The 22,565-nt window shown below is 41.5% G+C and overlaps 1 protein-coding gene across 7 annotated transcripts in view; it reads right to left on the bottom strand.

Moving 5' to 3' along the window:
• Positions 1–662: 662 nt before the first annotated feature.
• LDB1 (LIM domain binding 1) overlaps positions 663–22,565 on the bottom strand; it is a 1,030,118-nt gene continuing 1,008,215 nt past the window's right edge. For all 7 annotated transcript variants that reach the window (XM_044056251.1, XM_044056248.1, XM_044056250.1 and 4 more), the window contains one exon: positions 663–2,596. In XM_044056251.1, coding sequence (XP_043912186.1) covers positions 2,366–2,596 — 231 coding nt within the window. In that variant the 3' untranslated portion in view covers positions 663–2,365. The remainder of the gene's footprint in view (positions 2,597–22,565) is intronic.

The raw sequence follows: 22,565 nt of genomic DNA, 5'->3' as shown, positions 1-22,565 counted from the left end.
CTCTTTTGAAGATTTAGCTTTCTTTTTACCTGCCAGCTAGTCCAGATGGTATTCTCAAGAAGCAGAGTTTTAATACAGAAGCTGCTGCAGGCCTAGTTTTTTTTAATCATGGTTTGAGCAGTGAAAGCAGACACATCCATGTGCTTTACACATTGATAACAAACTTTAGAAATAAGCTGAAAATGTCCTAAGAGGACAAGGCTGTTTTTCATCCACTGATGACAACCACCACCGAATGTTATGAATAGCCATTAGTTTTGTTGTGCTGGAGTAACATGGTGTGAAAAAATGGCGTGCCATCCCCTGTTTTGCAGCAAGATTATATTGATGCTGACATGACAGCCTGTCATCTGGGCTGTATGAGGTTTGTCAGAGTTAATTCTATCACAGCAGATGTACAAGCACAGTGCCACTTCATATTTGAAACACCTTGGAAAGCAACTGCCTGTTGAATTAGGAATTTAGTTCAAGTACATAAGAAAACAGTATTACTACATAAAACAATCTGTGAATATGAAAAATAGTTACAGAAAGTACCACTTCTCCCTCAAAACATCTACATTTTTTTCAGGAGGAAATAATGGATGATACCCACATTAAATACAAAAGGTCACAGCACATTATAACTGTAACCTTACATCCTAAAGTTTGCTAACCAAGGCTGACAACAATTTATTTTCTTTATTATTTTTTTCATTTGACATCAAAGGAGGCAGTCACTCTAACAATACATTTAAACAGTAATACATATTCGCTGCTACTAGCTTAAATATACAGGCACAAATACACAAATTTGCAAGAAAGAGACTTTGAAACAGGGAGAGGGGAAAATGCCACGTGAGCTTACATTAAAAAATAAAAACACTAAAAAGGTCTTTTTTAGGGGGTTAAAAAGGGACTTGCAAAGTCATTCCTTGGTCTGAAGCTTTCTGTAATGTAAAAAACGAGATTCTTAAAGATGTACACTCCATTACAAAATCAGGACATCACATTGCTTCTCCTATTTCACCCTACCTTCTTGATTCTGGGGTACTGGGAATCAGCCCTGTAGTTGGCCATTCATCACAAGCAGCGATATTGGAACACTTTGAGTCAACAGGCCACCATCTTAATGTGGACTGCTTTCACTGTATGTAGCTACTCCATTTTCAAAAGCAAAACAGCAGAACCTGCAAATTTGCCCCCTTCAGCTCAATCTCTCTCTTCTGCTTTCCTTGTGGGGGGAATCTAAGGAGTTGTGTTTGCACTATACATAGTTCCATTTCACCTGTTAAACAATAAGAGAAAATGTCTTCCCTAAGATTATAATTAAATTGTACGTTAAGCTTGTTAACACCATTTACAGTACCTAACACCCTGGTTTCATATCACCAGTAGTGCGCTCACCACCTGATCCCAGCTCAAACACTACAGTGCACCCACAAAACCTCAAGGCAGTTTAATAACTTGCTCTGTTCTCATCTAATCAACTGACATGCAAACAGCATATGAAATTACTAGGTCAAAGTAATGCAAGTCTTAGTTTGAATTGTTAGAAGCGACAGCATACAATAGTGTGAGCAGAAATGCACATACTGACAACACTGTTCTCCATGGATACCTGTAACAGGTTCAGGTCAACCAACCTGAGATAAAAGGGTAGACAGTAAAATGAGGTTCCCACCCCAAGGTAAGCTTTCAATGTATATGCTTCTTCAACGTTTGTCAAAAACTGGTTCTTTCTAAACATTACAAAGGCAGGCCATAATTTAAAATACTCGTACCTTACTAGTAACGATTTGTCTTGATCAGGATAACTAAAATGTATATATATCCCCTCCCAAAATATGTACATAAATCCTTAAAAAATTACCCCTTTTGAAGGGAACATTTTATGTATACTTTTCAATTGTGTACCTCTTCAGTGATGGGCAATTACTAAACATGGAAAGGAATGGGGAAAAAAGAGAGAGGGGGAAATAAACATCTGGATGTTTCTGCAATACATACACCTTGGAGGGGAACAAACTGAAAGGACACTGTCAGAATGTGTACAATTAGGTATGTATCCAAACCACTCTGTCCAGTGACAAAGAGCCAAAATTGGAATGACAGAAGAAAATACTAATCTAAGGCAGTGATCAAGGACTCCTCTCGACCACCAAGGACATCAGTGCAGAATCTGGGGCATTTCTCAAAAATAAACAGACAAGAAGTCTACTGTACTGTCCCCCAGTACCACAGGTATCCACATACTTGTATGTTTTCAGAATTTACAAGTTGACCATTTTCACTCAGTCCTGATAATCCCATTCCCTCCCAATCCCTCCCACTCAAACCATTTGTCCCCACTCTCCTTTTAATCATTCATTTCTTCCTCTTTTTATTACTGCGATGCTTGTGATGTGGGATTCTCTGATTTACTCTCTTGGCTGGATGGGGGTTTGCTGTTCCAGGGGCTGTTGGTGCCGAGGGCTGGCGAGTTGTTGAAGCTGTCCTCATCATCCATGCCATTTGCTGCATCAAACTGTGTGTTCTCGAGGCGGGTAATAAGCCGTTCATCCTCATCCCCAAATTCACCGCCCATCAATGTTGGCTCTCCCACCACCATCACATCCTGAAAATGAGAAGTTCACAAAACATAATCGATGCATTGGAAACCAGGCACTATTACCATTCTATAATGAGAATGGTGAAAAAAAATAACCACACAGTTTTATTCAGCTTAAACAATATTCCCCTTCTAGAAAATGTAGCACTATTCAAATCTGAATTATTTTGTATTTTCATTTTTTCAGTTCTGCTTTCTCTTCTACAATTGCACTAGGAGACAAATTATCTCACACATATATTTAGTGTAATGACAGCTGTAAACCATGGTTAGTGAGGTGCTGAAATCATCATTGGTTAACATTTTGTTCATCAAGAAACTTCAAATCTGCTTCTGTCTGCACTTTACTATGCTGTACAGTGGTTTCAGTACAATGTAGCATCACTGTCATATTACATATTTGCTTCTATTAAGGCTTATTTTTCCAGACCGACTACAACATAACATTACAAGATGGAGCTATAACAAACACATACAACTGATCCTCAATAGATGTCTTATCATTTGATTACACTTCCGTCCATTAAGCACCCCTGTATTTTCACAAACATGCAATCCTCTCAATTAAAAAATCTCATAATTTATTTAGAATAATATAGCAACAGGATTTACAGTCAGCTAGTCTCCTGTTCAGGATAGATCGCCACCAAGCTCTCAGATGCATGGAACTACCTACCTTACATTCTTTACACTAAACGTTGCCCAATATCATCATCTGCTAGCCTAGAAACTGCCCATCTCTACAAACCTGGCAGAAAAAAAAAAAAAAAAAACAACTAGTGTTTCTGACCCACGGATAAACTGCTGCTACTCTCTCCTCCAACTCACACAAAATAGCTGGAGTCTCCTACTCCAGTCATGTCACAAAATTAAAAGAACACAATTCTATCTTCCAATGAGAATGACAGACCACCACAGAAAATTCAACAACTGCAAACTCAGTTGAAAGCATCTCAGCTCCGTTATTGCTCGCTAACACCTGTCTAACCCTTTTACAGTAAACTCTCAGTTAACCTGCACCCACGGGGATTGGCAGAAGCCGAATAACTGTAGTTTCTAGTTGCTTGAGAGTTGCTATTAAAAATGGGCCTAACTAATAATGTAACCTATTCTATTTGTTTGGTCTGACTTGTTCTCAGGTTGGGGAGAAAGGGAATTTATTCCTGGTTCTCAGGTTGGGGAGAGGGGATTTATACCCATCTTCTTTTTTAAAACTCTAAAACCGTAAGGTACGTTTCTGTGTGTGTGTGTGGGGGGGGGCAAAGTGCAACACATGAAAATTGTACTGTATTTCTTTGCTATTTTTTTTTTGCCAGTTGCTTGAGAGTGCCATTTGCTGGAGTTCTGGTTAACTGAGAGTTTACTGTACTTCTTTCTTGCCTTCCATCCCACTCTTGTCTCTCCTTAGAATATCAGTCTGTGTACCTCTCTCTCTCTCTATATATATATATATATATATATAAATATATATATATATATATATATATATATATATATATATATATATACACACACACATACATACATAATGTACACACATACATACAAATACACCTCAAACTTTACCTGCCACATGTATACTGTATTTCATAAATACCTCATGAATGCTACACCATGTTGTGTTTCTGTAAATGTCTGTGAATGACCCTTTGCATCACTATTTGGTTATCAATTTTTACTGCTCGTTTTCTTTTATTTTGTATCGCTATCTCTGCTTTAACTCTTGGTATTGTTTGTCCTACTGTGGAGCTTTTCTCCCCGGGCCTCAGCTGAAGGACATCCCCGGTACACAAATGCAATCTTTGAATCAATAAATAAGTGAGAAGGATGACATCTGCACCCTGTGACAAAAACAAGTATTTCTCTCTCAAATTACTAACACCCAAAGATGCCTACTATGAACCACATTTAACAAAATCCATTTATATGCTTCATACCCAAGGTATGCATTACTTCAAGTTCGCCCTAACACGTCTAATCTAACTTAGAACAGTTTTTTCTATTGAACTCAGTCTCAAAGCTAAAGAATAAAAAGAGTTGTTAAACAAACAGAACTATCTTGAAATACCCAATCCAAATACATCCTACAGAATCCTGTCATCAGCAATTCATGCAATTAATTATAATCCAAAGGAGGCTAGATATCTCACTATAAGCCACAGCTGCAGTTGCGATTAATAATATCACACAACACACATCTATTGTATTTCTGGCACACTGCTACAGCGGCAAGATATCAGGTTGCCACTGGTAGTTTAGGTTCAGTTAGAAATTCTGGGGCTAGAAGTCTGGATGGGGAGGCTGAACTAGAAGCAGGTGGTCAACTCTCATTACTTTAGGAAGTCAGACTTCTTGCCACTGTACCACTCCCTGGCAGTGACCAAGCTACTGCTCCAAGGATCTCTACATACTAGGCATTAGAATGAACAGGATTTCAGCTCAATAAACAGGTGGACCAGTGTTTTTTGGAACATAAATCTGGCTTGTTGCTGTGTTAAGTGCATGCAGTCAAGCCCCCAGGTTTTGAGAATCAGAAAAGGAAAAAGACAAGTTTTTGTCTCACTATATGGAATGACAGTGTGGACAATCAGCTGTCATGATCCCCCAACCTTCAGCTTAAAAATGGGGCACCAGAAATAAAACCACCCCTGAAATATAAGAAAATCCTCATGGCACAATGTGGGATGCGTAAGCTAGAGGACTGGTGGGAGACGTTTGACTCTGAGGGTTAATGCAGTTGGTTCTAAAGTGATGAGTGACACCAATGAGACGTGTAGTAGTGTGACAGAACTGTTAGAAAACTAAAATGCTAGTCTATTTACCAATTTTCCATTCTGTACAATAATTCACAAAGAAAACACTGGTTTTCATTTTCTTTGGACCACTGAAGGAAAACTGTGAGTCATGGAATTGTTTTTTGGCGATGGGCTATGCTCCTCTCCAGCTTGGTGAAGAGCAGCATGTGTATGGTGACTGGAGACTATACAATTTGTTTCACTACACAGAACCATGATTTGAAGTAAGCATTACATATGGACCTGGGTAACATGAACCATGCAATAAACTATATAAATGGATCAACTTAATTAGATTTTTGGTCCACATCTGACCTGCATGCCCCTGAATGATGTGATTAGATACAAGTCAGCTTTTTTTTTTTTTTTTTTTATAACTATGGTAGAGTGACATCTATCAGGAAGTGAGTCACAAGTATTAGACTGGACACTGCTTTAAGACTAGAACATTACACTTCTTTAGTTTGACTGTATTTATGCCATGTCATATTTTTCTGTACTTCCTCATGAACTGGGTCATAAGATGGAGATGTGAAGATCTAGTTAAGAGGCTGATGGGTGTGTTGCTCAAGACATTTATTGTTGTCTCATACGAGTTTGTAGGCAAGTACTGCCTTAGAGCTGGAAACAGTCAACTGTTACAAAAAAAAAAAATAAAGCAAAATGTTAACATTTATGAGAACTTATTTTGAAAAGCGATGGTGATTGCTGATGTACTCAATAAGCTGATGAGTGCGCAAAAGCATTTACAAGTGTGTTTCATATGAGGCTGGAGGCAAACTGTCTCAGTGCTAGAAACTCGAGTCAGCTGTTAAGGATAGTCTACAAATATTTTTATCATCAGTTATTTTTTGCTGTAATCATGCTCTCTCATTATGTAAAGTGGGACTTCTGATTATAAACCAAATTAATAGTTCCAGTTTAGTTACTGCAGTGAAACTATACTTAAGCATAGTAAACCTGTATTTGTAGTTACTGTAGGCCGAGCAGCTGTCCAGTTACTTTCTAATTACATGTCATGTGGCTGAGAATTCTAATGATTCAATTGTTAGGATATACAGTTTGGCAGTCTGTAGTGGGTAGGTACTTCCTGTAGTCTACAGCGGATTTCAATATGTAGCACTGTCAGACAATAAACAACTAAATAAATGCAGTTATATTCAAGTAAAAGCAAATTACAACAGAATAAGATTCCCTGTAAAATGTATAATGCTTTTACTATCCCATGGTCGACAACTAGTAATATTACATCTGTGTTACAATACTGTAAGTCGATCATTATACATGTTGCAAAGAATCTTACTCTGTTCTAATTTGCTTTTTCTTGAACATAACTGCATTTGTTGATTTACTGTATGACTTGACTGCTGCATTTGCATGTTGAAATCAACTATAAACTACAGAAAACACCTACCTACTACAGATTGTTAAATTGTACATTCTAAAAATTGCATCAGTAGTAGGGTTGGCAACTTTTCATGTCAAATATTCTGGACATGTACATGAAAGCAAAATGCATGTGGAAAAGAAGTGTGCATTAATCTCCCATTGGAGGAACTGTCGTAAAATATTACTGTGTTCAATCATACATATATTTGTGCTCTTCAATGTCAGTGACTGTGTCCCTTAATTCTGGACAGTTAGCAACCCTAATCAGTAGAATTCTCAGTCACATGACCTAGAATTAGGAAGTGAGTGAGCAGCTGCTTAGCCTAAACTAACTACAAACACAAGTTTACTATACTTAAGTACAGTTCCACTTAAGTAGCCAACATAAAATCTACTTATTTTATACACTGAGAGCTCAATTTACATAACCAGAGAATAATTACAGCAAAAAGAAATGGTAAGAAAAATCTTTGCACGTGGTATTTAACAAGAAACAAAGCAAGTTTTTGGTAAAGCTGCATTAATGAGAGGATGACTCCTTTGACTGCTTTCAGTCATGAATGTTTAAAAAGCTGAACTTTGCCTGAGTCTGAGATGGTTGGTGTATACAGCGTTACTGGTGACAATGACTTGGAACCATTGAAAGAACTGTTGCTGTGATTTAAAGTGAGAGAGACGCCTGATGATTTTATGCCACTGACCAATTACAAAGAATAGGAGTGGTTTAAAGCAATGAACTTGTATGCAACTGCCACTGAGGAAATTCAGTCATGGTATGATGGCTTAAGGAACCAAAATGGTACTCTTTAGTTAGAATGTGAAAGAAGACAAATTGGAAGTCCAAGAGGAAATTATTGCAGTTTCTGAGAAAATGGAATGTGACAGATGCACAATAAATATTCAAGATAAGCAACCTGAGAAGGCTGACTTAGGTTCATAGGTTCATACTAGGCTATCTGCCCTAGGGCATTTATAAGCCTAGCCAGAATGTGTTTGGCTTTCGCCACCCATTTTAAATTTCTTTTGCTATGTTCTTTTTCGAGGTTAGTATACTGTGCCTCTGTCTAACAGTGACACAGAAGTGATACCCGGGGTAAACCTACGATCTCCCATCCACTCATCAAGATTCCTCTTGAAGAGAGTCAATGAGGGACTCTGCCTAACCTGGACTGGGATTTTATTCCAGAGTGAAGGGAGCCTCTGGGTTATGAATCTCTCTCTCCAGCATGTCCTATTTATTTCAGTGCTGAGGTTCAAGTCGCTCGAGCACGTAGCTCGATGGGATTTGGATTTTCTGAGGTGCAGCATGTCCATTAATTCCGGGTTGGACATGGCTTTATACGTCAGGCACAGATCACCTCTGAACAGGCGATATGCCACTGAGTAGAGCTGGAGTTTCTTTAACCGGGCAGCATATGGCATCTGTTTGAGCCCTTTGATCCTCTTGGTGAGGTACTTTTGGGGTCTTTCCAGTTGCTGCAGGTGTCTGGTAAGGTACATCCCAAAAGGGGCATTGTACTCAATTATGGGCCTGATGAGGGATGAGTAAAGAGGCATGATGACCTCCCCTGATCTAGATGTGAATCCCTTCATGATTAGGTGGGCTATATAAAATGTTTTCTAACCACTTTGGCCACGTGGTTGTCAAATGAGAGATTGCTATAAACTTGGGTCCCCAGGTCCCTAATTACTTCTTCTGTACTTAATGGATTACCACCTATGTGGTAATTTGTGGGCACTTTGTTTTGCCAAAGGGGATGACTATACACTTTTTGGCATTTAGCTTGAGACCATGGCTCTGGCACCAGTTGTCTGTTTCTATGAGGCCCTTTTGGAGGATGCTTGTGTTGGCTGGAGAGTCGATTATGGTGCCCAGTTTGCAGTCATCTGCGAACTTGGTCAGCCACAGTCCTTCCGTGTTGGCCTGTACCTCCGAGAAATATATACCAAACAAGAGAGGTCCCAGGACTGAGCCTTGTGGGACACCACTTGTAACTGGTTTGGAGTCTGACATGGCTCCAGCAATTCTAACCATGTGGGTTCTGTCCTTGAGCCAGTTTGCAAATCATCTAGTGACATAGGGGTTTATATTTAAGCTGGTGAGCTTATCTATAATGCCTGAGTGGGGTATTGTATCGAAGGCTTTTGCGAGGTCCAGGTAGGCTGTGTGGACCACCTTCCCCTCGTCAATGGCCTTGGTGACGGTTTCAAAGAAATCAACCAGGTTTAAGAGGCAGGATCTGCCCTTAACAAAGCCGAACTGGGTAGGATCCAGTGTCTGTAGGTCCCCAATATCTTTATTTATGAGGTCCATGATGATCCTTTCCATAGCTTTGCAGACCAAGCTAGTCAGACTTATGGGGCGATAGATTACAGGATCCGTTGAGGCACCACCTTTATGGAGAGGGACCACTGTTGCTGTACGCCACTCTTTGGGCACATATCCTGTAGTAAGGCTGAGATTGAACAGTAGTTTTATGTTTGGGTTTAGCTCTTCTTGGAGTTCATGTAGGACACAGCCCGGGACACCGTCTGGTCCCATTGATGCTGTGTTTTTTGCTTTGGAGAGGGCGGCTCTTACCTGAGCATCTGAGATGTCAGGGGGGCAGCACTCTGCTGAGATAGATATTTTCCCTTTTGGTGGGGAGGGGGGGGGAGAAGTCTGCGCTGAACCTGTCAGCTAGGATGTTGGCAATGTCTGTGGGTTCAGTGTATTTTTTGTCATTTTGGACTAATTCTGAGCATATCTGGGAATTGCCACCCAGGTTCCCAACATAACTAAAGAAAGCCTTGTGATTATCCTTAGTGTCCTGTGCAATTTTTCTCTCGAAGCTGGCCTTAGACAATTTTATGAGTGCCCGTAGTTTTTTGCTAATACTGATCAGTGACGCCTTCCCTTTTTGGGATTTTTTATCATTTAGTGTCTTCCTCCTTCTATTGTATAGTTTGTTTATGGCTGGGGTCCAACAGACAGGACGTCTGCCTTTGGAAGATTGGGTCTTGGTTTTATTTGGGATCGCATGATCCATGCATTCCTGAAGGTGTTCATAGAATGCGTTTATAAAGGATTCTGCGGTCTGGGCTGTATTTTCCACAGGCCCGGGGGCTTAGAAGGATTCCACCTCGGTTTTGAGGAGTGTGAAATTTGCTTTAGAGAAGTTTTTCACTGTGGTTTTCTGGGCGGGGGTGGGGTCGGGATGTGAATAACCAGTGAGATTAGTTTATGGTCTTATCTTACCAGTGAGGGATACACTTCTGGTCTGGAGCATAGAGTTGAAGTCGCCCAATATAGTGGTGTTTGGTGAGACCTTCATATTTTCCAGTGTTCTCAGAAAGGCCGAGTGGGGTTCCTGGGTTTGTAGCAGGCTATAAACTGGAAGGCAGTTTTACCCACTGTTAGTTGCACATGGATAGTCTCTGATGCTTCGTGCTTTGCCACCAACCTGGAGGTGTGGGTATCTTTGATGAATATCGATACTCCCCCTCCTTTTGCGGTTCGGTCCAAGTTTTGGGGCCGAAAAGCATGGTATGAGGTATAACCTGGTAGTGCTGGGGTGCTCTCGGGAGCCCTGAACCAGGTTTCTGTTACTGCACAGATATCGATGTTATCCATGCTAAGGAGAGTTTCGAGTGCGTGCATCTTGAGGTTTAGACTTCTGGCATTGAGTAGCATTACTCTTAGTTTCTTATCCCTTGTGATACCTATGGAGGTGGGTTTGTCTTTTGAGCCTTGCCTAAAAAAGGCACTATGGGGGTAGCAAGAGCCTTTGCCAATATCCGAAAGCCCAGGGGTGACAGGTGCAAGCCGTCCCTAGCGAAGCATCTTGGCTTGTCGAGCATATCATCCCAAGCTGGCAGGCATTGGATCCCCTTTGAATGACACCAGTACTTAAGCCAATTGTTGAAATTGATCATCTTGTCTTCATATTGTGGCATCATTCTTGGTGAGGGTAAGATGCTACTCAAGGTCAGGGTCATACCGGCCTGGGCTACATGCTCAGACTTGCATCCAAATCAAAGAATGAGTGGGCCTATAGAGATGTTGCTGGTGTGAGACCAAGGCATGTTTTAGTTGGGTTTAAACTGGAAAACAGTGAAAGATCAAATAGAGACATTACTGAGTTGGCCAAACAAGATGATATATATATATATATATATATATATATATATATATATATATATATATATATATATATATATGTAGGCCAATCCCTACTATAAACCATGATTACAAATTGTTAATGGTAATACTGACACAGCCTGTGTGGCATGTCTGTACATATGTTTTATTTTTATTGTACATAAAAGCACAAATTCTCGTGCGTTTGGCAAAATCTGAGCAGAAGGATTTGGTAAAGGTCATCTTGGATGCAGAAGAAACCTTTGTCAGGAAAGAGTGGTACTATTTTACTAGAGTTCTGCTGGCTTCATACTTAACTCAGGATTTTATTGACTTAATTATGGCTATTTGCAGGGGCTTAAAGGTCAGAATTAAGAGTTGTGTAGACCTGTTCCTTCCTTTTCAATTGAGCGGGGTACTTAGACTCCCTTCAGTATGTGGTATTTCTTGAGTTGTTGGTAGCCTGGATTAGATAATGTGACATATCTGGTTATAAGGTGAACAAAAAGGTAAAGATCTCCCTTTTCCACTACTGCTGTGTTGATATACTTCGCCAGGTCAGGTTGCTGATCTGCCAGCCCTGTTCAGAGATTTGAACAAGTTTGGTAAAGTCTCTGGACATGAGATGAATGCAATTAAGATGCAGGAAGATGTGGTTTCATTACACACCTCCTAAAAGCCAAAGGCATCATTATGACTATTTGCGAGAATCTTATACCAAGTACTTGGCAGTTTGAACAAATGCTACAACTTGAGGCTCTAGTGACTATAACACTTGAAGAGCTGACAAGAAGATTAAAATGACTTTAGAAAGTGGAAGCTACTGGGCTGAAACTGGATGTAAGGGTATAAGCCTTCCACTTTTTTGTCATGACACTTTTGTGTGCTATTCACATTTCTTCAAAGATGTTAAGAACACTGGAAATATAGCAATAATATGATGAAGGGAGTTTGTGTTATGGAGGAAAGTCTAGTGTGTGACATGGATCAACTCACAATGTCACAAGAATTTAGTGGTTTAAATGTACCAGATCCTCAGTTGCATTTCGAGACTGCCTAAATGAGTATTTTACATTTGGGAAAGAAAGAATCCTATTAAGGCTGTGTAGTAGTAGCTGCTAACCTTAATGATAGATGACAAATCACTTGGAATTTGAGAGAGTTACAGTGTGGGGAATATTAGGGTAGAAGAAAGGAACAACCTTCCATGATGATCCTGTTGTGTGACAGTCACTATTCAGACAGAAAGCACTGCAGCCTTGGTTGAATCTGTCTGCAATCTGATACAGAAAGAGTGGATGTCAAGGTGAGGATGGGCTGAGAAGGTGACATATGCCCCGGACAAAATGTTTGGGGGTGACTTTGGTGGTCTGGCAAATGGGGTATCTGAACACAGGTTTTACATAAATATACATTACAAGGCACACTTAAAGGGAATTTGATGGAATAGTACACACGGCTAGACAAGACAGGAATAAACAAACATTTGAGTACAGCTCCTGCAAAGCTTTTCAGGAAACTTAAGCAAGATAAGAAGTCCCTGTGATGAAAGGACATGTCAATATAGTATACAAGATCCTGAAAGAAGTCAAGACAGGCAGAGGAAACTACTTCATGAGCAGCATGATTTCGGACTGATCCCTCCCATATGGTTCTGGGGTCTGTCATTATATGGGTATGCAAATCAAACAGAAAATGAAGATGCTACCATAAAATGAAAAAATGAATAAGCTTATTCAAAAATAAAAGACTGCCCTGCTTGTAAAAACATAATAGGAGTATACAAAAAGCCACTAATCTAGAATTATTGACTATGGGATGGGTAATGCCAGTCTATAAATGGAATAGGTTATTTCTAGCACAAAAATGGAAAGTGGTTAGGCCTAAAATAAACGTGCCAAGGCAGCTAGCCTAATACTTGCCTAAAAACCTATAAAAGATCAGCAAAATACCTGTTGCCAACCAAAATTTTCTACAATAATTACTCCAGAAAAGGAAATAAACATGTAAAACTCTAAAATTGACAAGGGTTAAGAAAAAGGTGCTTACTCCAAGGGCTAAATCAGAAATAAACGTGCCTGTGTTACAGCCTGAAGTACTTTCTCCAGTTCAACACTCAACTGAAAAAATGGCCTTCTAGCTAGTTATAATGTTGTTTGTCTTTCAGCTTTTCCTGGTAAGGGCTCGCCCACAGCGGAACTCCGGTCCGCTAATGATTGGCAGTAGATTTTTACGAAACGCTGAGGTGCCAGCTCGACGCTCAATCTTCAATGAAGGCAAGCCCATTTACACACGCATGTCTTTCGAACGCTACCCAACCACGGGGAGGACATGCAGACTCCACACAGAAGGCACGCCCAAGCCCAGCCGAGAATCGAACGGGAGAACCTCTTGCTGTGAGGTAACAACGCTACCGCCATACCACCGCTCTTATAATAAGATACATTAATGTACATAGTCAGAAGACTAAGAACCAGAATACAGGATTTTCCCCTCTGTTGGTAACCTTAAGAAATTTTAAGTGAAACTGGGTAGACAAAAAAAATTATTTCGGCAAAACAGTTACTAGACTTGGAAAAATGAAGTCACTACAACCACATACTGCTAAGAGCTCTCTGAAAAAATTTGACCTTGCAACCTCAATTAAATAGTGAGGAAGATGTTTTCCCTACTTAGACAAACTAAAAGTAATGATTCTCTGACTGAAGAAATGGCTTACTGTGCTTCAAGCAGTTAGTAAGTTAAAACAAAAATACATCAAAATGCTTAATTTTTGAGATGCATCAGTTGTTACTTGGACATCAAACTCTCAAACTATTTCAAATTTCCAGTTCCTGTGGGACCTTCACAGAGTTGTAACCAACAAGAAGTGGTTTAAATCTATGGCTGCCAACATAATTATCAAGTCTGAATGCAAGCGATTTTGTGTCTCTGACTTAATTGGATATTTCAGTTTTTCCACACACCCCCCAAAAAAAAGCACTGACAACATACTATAGTAAACTGTTGTTATAGCTGTTTATGCTACGATTAATAAATCAGAAATTTAGGCATATAGCCATTCAGTCCTTGTGTAAATAACTGGAAAAGAACACACTCAAATTCAAGCAGCTTGAAGCCTGTTTACTACCACATATTATGCATGCTGTTACACCAACTCAAACTGTCCTGTGCAAAGTTCCCAGTTTTTCTCTCTGCCATGTTTTGTGGTCAAGACTGGGGTCTATTCTTGTATCTGAAAAGAATCACCTGTGGCCAGTTCACCCACTAATTAACAGACTTTGTAAAGGAAATAATGATAGCTATGTATATATCACTTACATGCCAAGCCCGCAAATGTACTTCAATAACAAGAGCAACTGTAAATAAATTTGCAAGAAAAAGTACAGTTGTGCACACTTACCATAAATGTAGATGTTCAAGTGTATTCACTGTTGCAGTCCTGACTTGTGGGATTTCCTGCTGTGAAAGCCCTCAGTCATTTCCTCCTCCTTAGGATGGCAGACACCCCAACCGTCAGTACGCTTGAGTATACAGAGAAGCCAGCCTAAGTCATGAAATCAGTTGTTTATGTCCCATAACAGGTAGGGGTCCCAAGTGTGCAGTAGGGAACTGATGAAGAGAACCTATACAGGAAGACAGGCCAAGGGGGATTCCCTAGGCTAGAAAAGAAGTTATAAGTAGACTATCCAACAGACTAAGGGGGGAGGCTGGAGGGAACGAAGACTGCCACAAAGAATAGCCTCGAACATCTACATTTATGGTAAGTGTACACAACTGTACTATGTTCATGTTTCACTATTGCAATCGACTTGCGGGATGATTCCCAAAGCTGAAAAGAGGGCGAAAGGAGATTGGGAAGAGGAGAGGATGCCCTGCAAGTGGTGAATCATTCACTGGACTCTGAAAAGGCTGCTAGGTGGTAGTGTTTGGTGAAGGTATGCACAGATGACCAGGTGGCAGCTGTCCTTAGGGACTCCTTTAAAGAACGCAGCAGAGAAAGCAGTAGCCCTAGTGGAGAGTGACCTGACAGCCTCAGGAGATTTTTTGCCATGATGTCTAACAAAATGAGACACAGTGGGTGATCTGTTTTAAGATGGTCTGTTTAGAAGCTCATTTTCCCTCGCAGGCAGGGACAAAGGTCACAAAAAGTTGTTCAGATATTCTCAGGGCTTTTGTTCTGTCAAGACAGTAATGGAGCTGCCTATGCACATCCAAAGAATGAAGTAGTATTCTTTCCCCTTTGTTCTGGGGGTTGGGAAAGAATGCAGGCAAGTGAATGGCTTGATTTAGAGAAGTGTCACCGACCACCCTGGGCATGAAGGAAGGGTTAGTTCTGAGGGAAACCCTGTCTGGGTGGAAGATGAGGAATGGTTCCACCGCCATGAGAGCCTGCAGTTCAGGAAACCCTCCTGGCTGAGGTGATAGCCATCAAAAGAGCAATTTTCCAAGTTAGAAACTTTAGTCTGGCAGAGGCTGCAGGCTTTAAAGGGGACAGAGTCAGTTTTTCCAGAACAAAGTTAAGGTCCTCTGGAGGGGTAGGTTGCCTCCTGGGTGGTCTGATGTGGAAGACTCCCCTAAGAAACAGTCTTAACAGTGGATGGCAAAAGACAGGGGGAAGAGCAGATATATGGGCCAAAATGGCAGAGGCATGAATTTTAATGGAAGAGTAGGAAAGGCCTTTATCAACCAGACTATCCAGGTAATCTAGAATGATAGAAACCTGGGCTGAATCAGGATTGTGGTGCTGCTGTTGGCACCAGATGGAAAATCTTTTCCACTTTGCTGAGTATGATTTCCTAGTGCTAAGCCTTCTGGATTCCATGAGAATGTCCTGAACCTGTTTGCTTATGGCAAGCTTGGTCCTGGATGCTGTAAAATTATCTAAGCTTAAATGGCTGAACGTCTGCAGGCTGGGATGCACAATCCTTCTCTTGTCCCGCGTGAGGTCAGCTCTCTCGGGCAACATCCATGAATTCTGGTTCTCAGACAACAGCCATGGATTCTGGTTGGTTAGTTTGAGAAGCAGAATATACCAGTGCTGCATGGGCCAGTTTGGGGTTATCAGTACTGCCCATGGGCCTTTATTCCTCATCTTTAGAAACACTCAAGGTAGTAGGGGTAAGGGACAGAAAGCATAAATGAAGAGAGGAGTCCAAGGGAAAGGAGAAAACATCTGTGCTCCAGAGGTTAATTACTGTTTGTTCCTGGAACACAATTTTCCAGTTGAGCATTTTTCTTGGTGGTAAAGAGGTCCATCTGTGGAACACCCCATCTCTGGGCCATGCTGAGAAACATGTCCCGATGCAGATGCAATTCATGGGGGGTCCATGAAGTTTCTGTTGAGGTGATCTGCTACAGTATTTTGAGCCCCTGGAAGGTACTGTGCCAGGAGGTGCATCTCCAGAGAGTGATCAGTTTCCCAAACTTGCATTGCTAGATGGCACAGAGGGTAAGAGTGGATGCCCCCCTGCTCTTTATGTACCACATAACTGTGGTGCGGTCTGTTTTGACCAACAGGACCCTGGGTTCTAATTTTCCTTGAAAGCCATCAGCTCTTTCCAGTTTATCTGCCTGTCCTTGGATTGAAGGTGTTGGAAGTGAGCCCCAACCTGGGTCTCGGTGGCATCTGTGGTGATAGTTTGGCCCTGGGAAGTGAATCTGAATGGAAGGCTCTGATTTTGGGCACAAGCCTGTACCCACCATACAAACTCATCCTTAAGACATGGGATCAGCTGTATCTTAGACTCTAGGGACTGAGAGTGCTGGCACCATACATTTTGGGGTACCACTGCAGTTTCCTCATGTGCAACCTGGCCAGGGGAACCATGAGGATACAGGATGCCATGTATCCCAGTACCTGGAGAAACTCTTTGGCTGAAATGCATTGTTTCTGCTGGATTCTTTGAAAGTAGTACGTCAAAAAGGAGACATTGTCTGGGGGGGAGAAAGACTTTTTGAAATGAAGAGTCCAGGAAGACTCCCAGGAAAACTATCCTGGTGAAAAGAGCAGTGTTGGATTTTTGCAGATTTACTGTGAAACCCAGGGTGGGCATGAAGGTTTTGGGTAAAACTTCAGATCCTTGTGAAGTTTTGATACATGTGTGGCCTGTAATAGGCAGTTGTCCAAGGTAGGAGTATATCTGGACCCCTCTGGTCCTGTAGAAGGCAACTGCAGGGGCTAAACACTGGGTGAAAATCCTTGGAGCAGTAGACAAGCCAAAGGACAGTGCTAAAATTTGATAGTAACTGGAACCTGCTCTGAAACTTAGAACGCTTCTGTGCAACTCTTAGTTGGGATGTGGAGGTAGACATCTTTTATATCCAGCCAAACCATAAAGGCCTGTAGGGCTAAACATGGGCAAGAATTTTTGAAGAGTCAACATTTTGAATTTTGGAAGCAGCAGGAAATGATCGAGGTTGGACAGATCTAAGATAGGATGCCAAGAGCCTTCTTTTCTGGGGACCAGAAATAGCCAGGGGTAGAACCCTTTGCCTTTCTGATGTTCTGGAATTGCTTCCACTGATTCCTGAGATCACAAAATCTGGATTTGAGAGATGGCCTCTGTTCTTTGATTCTGAGAAATATCAGGAGAGCCGGAGTATTTTTTTGAAGGCTCTTTGAAAGTGAGTTTTTTGACCATTTGAAATAATGTTTGAACCCATCTGTCTGAAGTGATGAAGGTCCAGTTTTGTTTGAACAGGGACAGCCTTCTGTAGAAAGTCTTGTGGGGAGGGGATGGGGTAGCAGGGTGGGTAGAGTCCTAGTTGCTTTCTAGCAAAAGCCTGTGGCCTAAAACTCTCTTGTCTGGAGATTTCTGAGGTCCACTGCCTGGGTCTCTGCAGCTGATGCCTCTGCCTAAGAGCCCCTTCCCACTGGGTTTTCCTCCGTCTGCTTCTAGGTTTTGAGGGAAAAGACCAGTATTTAGTGGGAAAGTTCCTATTAAACCTAGGAGGCTGAACTTGAAGGAAGTCTTTCACAATCTGCATTGATTTACCTTTGTCCTCCATTTTTTAGAACAGCCTCAGCTTTTAGGTCCAAAGAGGAATTCCTTGTCAAGCAGAGTATCATGAAAGTTAGATTTAACATGGTCAGGAAGAGAATGTTCCCTCAGCCATGCATGCCTTCTAGTAACTGAGCCAGTGGCTCCTGCCTGGCTAGAAGCCTCATTAGCATCACAGCTACAGTTAATGAATACCTTGCTACATGTGAACCAAAGTGACAGAGATCCAAAAGCTCCTTAAAAAAGGTTTTTTATCCTCAAGTGAAGAGACCTTTTGTTTAAGCTGATCCAGAATAGTTTGCTGATATTTAATCATGTGAAACTGATAGTTGAGAGCCCTCATAGTAAGAGTGGCTAACGTATATACTTTTTTCCCAAACCTATCAGGGCACTGGTCTCTTTATCCATAGGTAGAGGGTTTCTTGAGGAGCTGTCACTAACCCCTTTGGGTCCTGGGGTGACAACTTCTGGATCAGTAGATAGATTTTTGAAAAGGTATATATGGGAGTCCTGTACCCTACAAAACCTGTCTGGTTTTCAATGGGCTAGGGGAAGAGAGTCAGGATTCAAGGAGGAATCCTGGAAGACATCCTCAGTCACTTCTAAAACTGGTGGGGGGGTATCAAGAGTTGTGTGCTCTGGCAGACCCAGGAACTCCCTAATTCTCTTTTTAGAGAGAGGGTATTCCTGTGCTTCACACTGGAAATGTTCCCTCACAGCATGCACGGTCTCTCCAAAAGTCACATCCTCTGGGTTGAAGAAGAGGCCAGGTTCTCCTCAGAATCAGATTCCTCAAAAGAAGTGAGGGAGGGTCCTTCTTCAGAACCAGACACCTCTAGGTCAGAATCCTCAGCAGATTCAAAATGATCTGAAAAAAACTTCAGAAGTAGGATCCCTTTTCTTTTTTCCTGGGGAGGAATCCCCAGGGTCCCATCTAGTCCTAATTGTGGAGATCAGGTCTTCAACTAGTCTAAGTCCTGAGGATATCATTGAGAAAGGAAGCCGGTAGGCCTAGGCAAAAGTCCTGCAGACATGCCTCTCTTAGTAGTCACTTTGGCCTTGGTCCTAGGCATGACTGACATCCTGATGCCTGTCTCTCTGGAAGAATAAGGAACCAGTGTAGGCCAAAGCTGCAAAGGAACGTCATCGGGAAGAGAGCACTCTTCAGAAGCCAAGGCCTAGTGAGTGGCCCCGGACCCAACTGACAAGCTGAAAACAAAAGCCTGTGCAGAAGTAGAGGGACCTGACTGCATGTCAGACTCCGAATGGGTCTCGACGGAGGCCTGTACCACTACTTCAAAAACAGAAAGGGGCTGCAAAAGCACCTCGCCTTCTTCAACAATCACAAACCTACAAGGAGAAGCAGACTGAGAACTGTTGTCTAAGCTTGACTAAACTTGGGTCTCTTATCTTTTTTCCTCTTATGCTTAGTCTGCTCAACCTCTGAATGAACAGCAGATGTCACTGGACACTGAGGAAAAGAATCAAGGCTAAGGAACCTAGCTAAAATCTCGGCCCTACATTTGATTGTCCTAGAGTTAGAGTTAAAGTGAGCACATAAACTGCAACCAGCGGCATCATGATCCAGGCCTAAGTAGGTGACAAAACGAGCGGAAGCTTCTTTATTAAGATACAAGGCTAAATTTAATCAAAGACGACAGCTGTTTTTGTCATACATAGCTACATCAACTAAGTGCACACAATTTAAAACAAACTATATGTACAATACTGTCTTGTACTTCAGTGTCATGGCAGAAAAATGTCCCAAGACCAACTTCGCTACTCAGTGAACAAATCAAATAAATACAAATATACATTTGTTGCAATGTGTGGTTGCATATTTTGAAATGCCTGGTTGGCTAAATGTGTTTTTCCCTTAAACCTGTCATTTCTGGACTATATTTGTGGCATACACTTGTGGGAGAAGGAGCAGCATTCAGGAAACTGGAATACAATTCCAATAATAGTGGCTGGGCTCTTGGATACATGTGAACAGGTTAAGGCAGTAATGTAGAACACTGATGGCAGATGCATAAGCAGATGTTTTACAAACAATAATTATGAGAGAGCTGCATATATGTAAATCACAAATGCAAAAGTGACTTACTACAACATGTGACAGTAGTATCTTATTCCTAAACTTTACACCAAGATATTTTTAGAAAATTGCACCTTAATTTTACATTGCCCTCTTTTATAATATTTGATATACTGGGGTACTGAGAAAAATATGAGGTGTACAGACAACTGCAGTCTGATTAATGTGCACAACATACAACATCTCAGCTCAAAGTACATCCACAGCAACACCAACTATGGTATGCATTGCACTACATAACAGGGTGTGCTGTGTGAGGGGATTATGCTCTTCTCCAAGCTGATAGTCAAAGAAAGCCCAATACCACCCACACAGGAGAACAAGTTTATGCTTAAGAAAATATTCTGATTTTTTTTCAATCATATTTTTGAGCTTCAGTGGTGCTCCAAACATCAGCCAAAACACTGACAACCACCCTCCTCTTCTGTTCAAGTCTGCTTTCTACTCCAGGCCATGGCCATTCAAGGAGCTAAGAACATGGGAGGAAAGGCCTCACACTCCACAGACAATGTGGGAAGTTACTGTAATACTGACAAACTGCACTCCTGGTGGAGAAAAGTACAGTTTTGTACCTACCATAAATGTAGATGTTCGAAGATCCACATTGCTGCAGTCCTAACACTTGGGTAGTCCGCTGTCCCTCGGTCGGCCCGAATATCAGAGTATAAGGCTGACGTCGGTCAAGGCGCATTTGACTGACATCAGAATGTCAGGGTACAAATGCGCATGACCGACGTCATATCCTCAGTCTTTTCTTGCCCCAGATGTCAGAAGACCCTAAAAAGAAAGGTCAAAACCCATAGACCACAACTAAACAACCAACTAGCCTAACACCAAAAATATGTATAATATATACAATATATACAAAATGCAATATACCTCAGATGGATAACCCAACCCACACAACCACCTCAAACAACAGAGGGGAAGGAGGGAGGTAAATTGGACTGCAGCAATGTGGATCTTGAACATCTACATTTATGGTAGGTACAAAACTGTACTATGTTCTTCATCTCACATTGCTGCAGTCCTAACACTTGGGTAGAATCCCAAAGCAGAGGTAAGGGAGGATGGCTAAACTATAATGAAGCAGGAGCTGCCAAAATGCCCTGCAACACAGCAGTGGCAAAACCAGCCCTGGATTTAGAGTACAATGGAAGGTGGTAATGCCTAGAGAAGGTATGCACTGAACTCCAAGTGGCTGCCTCCAAAATATCCTTAGTAGCCACCCCTCAAAAAGCTGTTGAAGTGGCAGTAGCCCTAGTGGAATGAAGTCTAATCCCAGCTGGAATCTCTTTGCCATGATGGGAATAACAGAAAGCAATGCAAAATCCGATCCACTTAGAAATAGTTTGTTTTGACACGGGCTTGCCCTGAGAGCACAAAGCAAAAGAAACTAATAACTGCTGAGATTGTCTGAACCCTTTAGTTCTGTCCAAATAATATCGCAACTGCCTGTGAACATCTAAAGTGTGCAAAATCTTTTCCCCTTTAGTTTGGGGATTTGCATAAAAAGTAGGCAAATGAATAGTTTGGTTTAAAGCCACACTAGAAACCACTTTAGGCATAAAGGAAGGATTAGTGCGTAAAGATACCCTATCCTTGTGGAAAATTAAGAAAGGCTCAACTGCCATAAGGGCCTGCAATTCAGAAACCCTTCTTGCAGAGGTAATGGCCAACAAAAAAGCAGTCTTCCATGACAAATATTTCAACTCAGCAGTAGCTGCAGGCTCAAAAGGTTGTAGAGTGAGTTTCTCCAACACAAAATTGAGATCCCAAGCAGGAGTAGGAGCTCTTCGTGGGGGTCTTATATTCTTTGCCCCTCTAAGAAATTGCTTGAATAAAGGATGAGAAAACAATGGTGGGTCACAATTGTAGTGAGCTGAAATTGCTGCAGCATGAATCTTAATAGAAGAGAAGGACAAACCTCTGTCCAATAACTCAGTAAGATATTGAAGAGCCACACTTAAATCAGGCTCAGAAACATCCAAATCCTTAGCTGCACTCCAAAATAAAAATCTCTTCCATTTATCTGCGTACACTTTCTTTGTACTAGGCCTTCTAGCTTCCAAAATCACATTCAAAACTTGTTGTGGAAGTTGAGACCCTCTATGGTTTAAAACAGAATATGCCATGCTGTTAGGTGAAGAGAGTGAAGTTTGACATTGAGCAAATGACTGTCCTCCTGGGACAACAGATGTGGAATCAAAGGCAAAGGCCATGGAGGCTTCCGTACTAGACTTCTCAGTAGTGGGTACCAGTGCTGTCGAGGCCAATCTGGAGCTATCAAAATCATCCTTGGCTTGTCCTGTCTGACCTTCAGAAGTACCTTTGGGAGGAGAGGCAGAGGTGGAAAGGCATACACATGAAGATTTTTCCAACTGAAAGAAAGAGCATCCACTTTCCAAGCTGTGGGATGAAACCGCTTTGTGCAAAACTTTGGCAGCTGGTGGTTTAGTGGAGAAGCGAACAGATCTATGTCTGGAGTTCCCCAGGACACTGTCAATTTCTGAAATACATGCAGATCCAGTTTCCACTCGTGGGGATCCATGATTTGTCTGCTTAACAC

The sequence above is a fragment of the Protopterus annectens genome, chromosome 14.part0 (assembly GCF_019279795.1).
Source record: "Protopterus annectens isolate FY-2018-M chromosome 14.part0, PAN1.0, whole genome shotgun sequence".
In the NCBI taxonomy this organism is placed as follows: domain Eukaryota; kingdom Metazoa; phylum Chordata; order Ceratodontiformes; family Protopteridae; genus Protopterus; species Protopterus annectens.
Note: the sequence above shows the minus strand (reverse complement) of the source record. Positions and strands in the feature narration are given on the sequence as shown.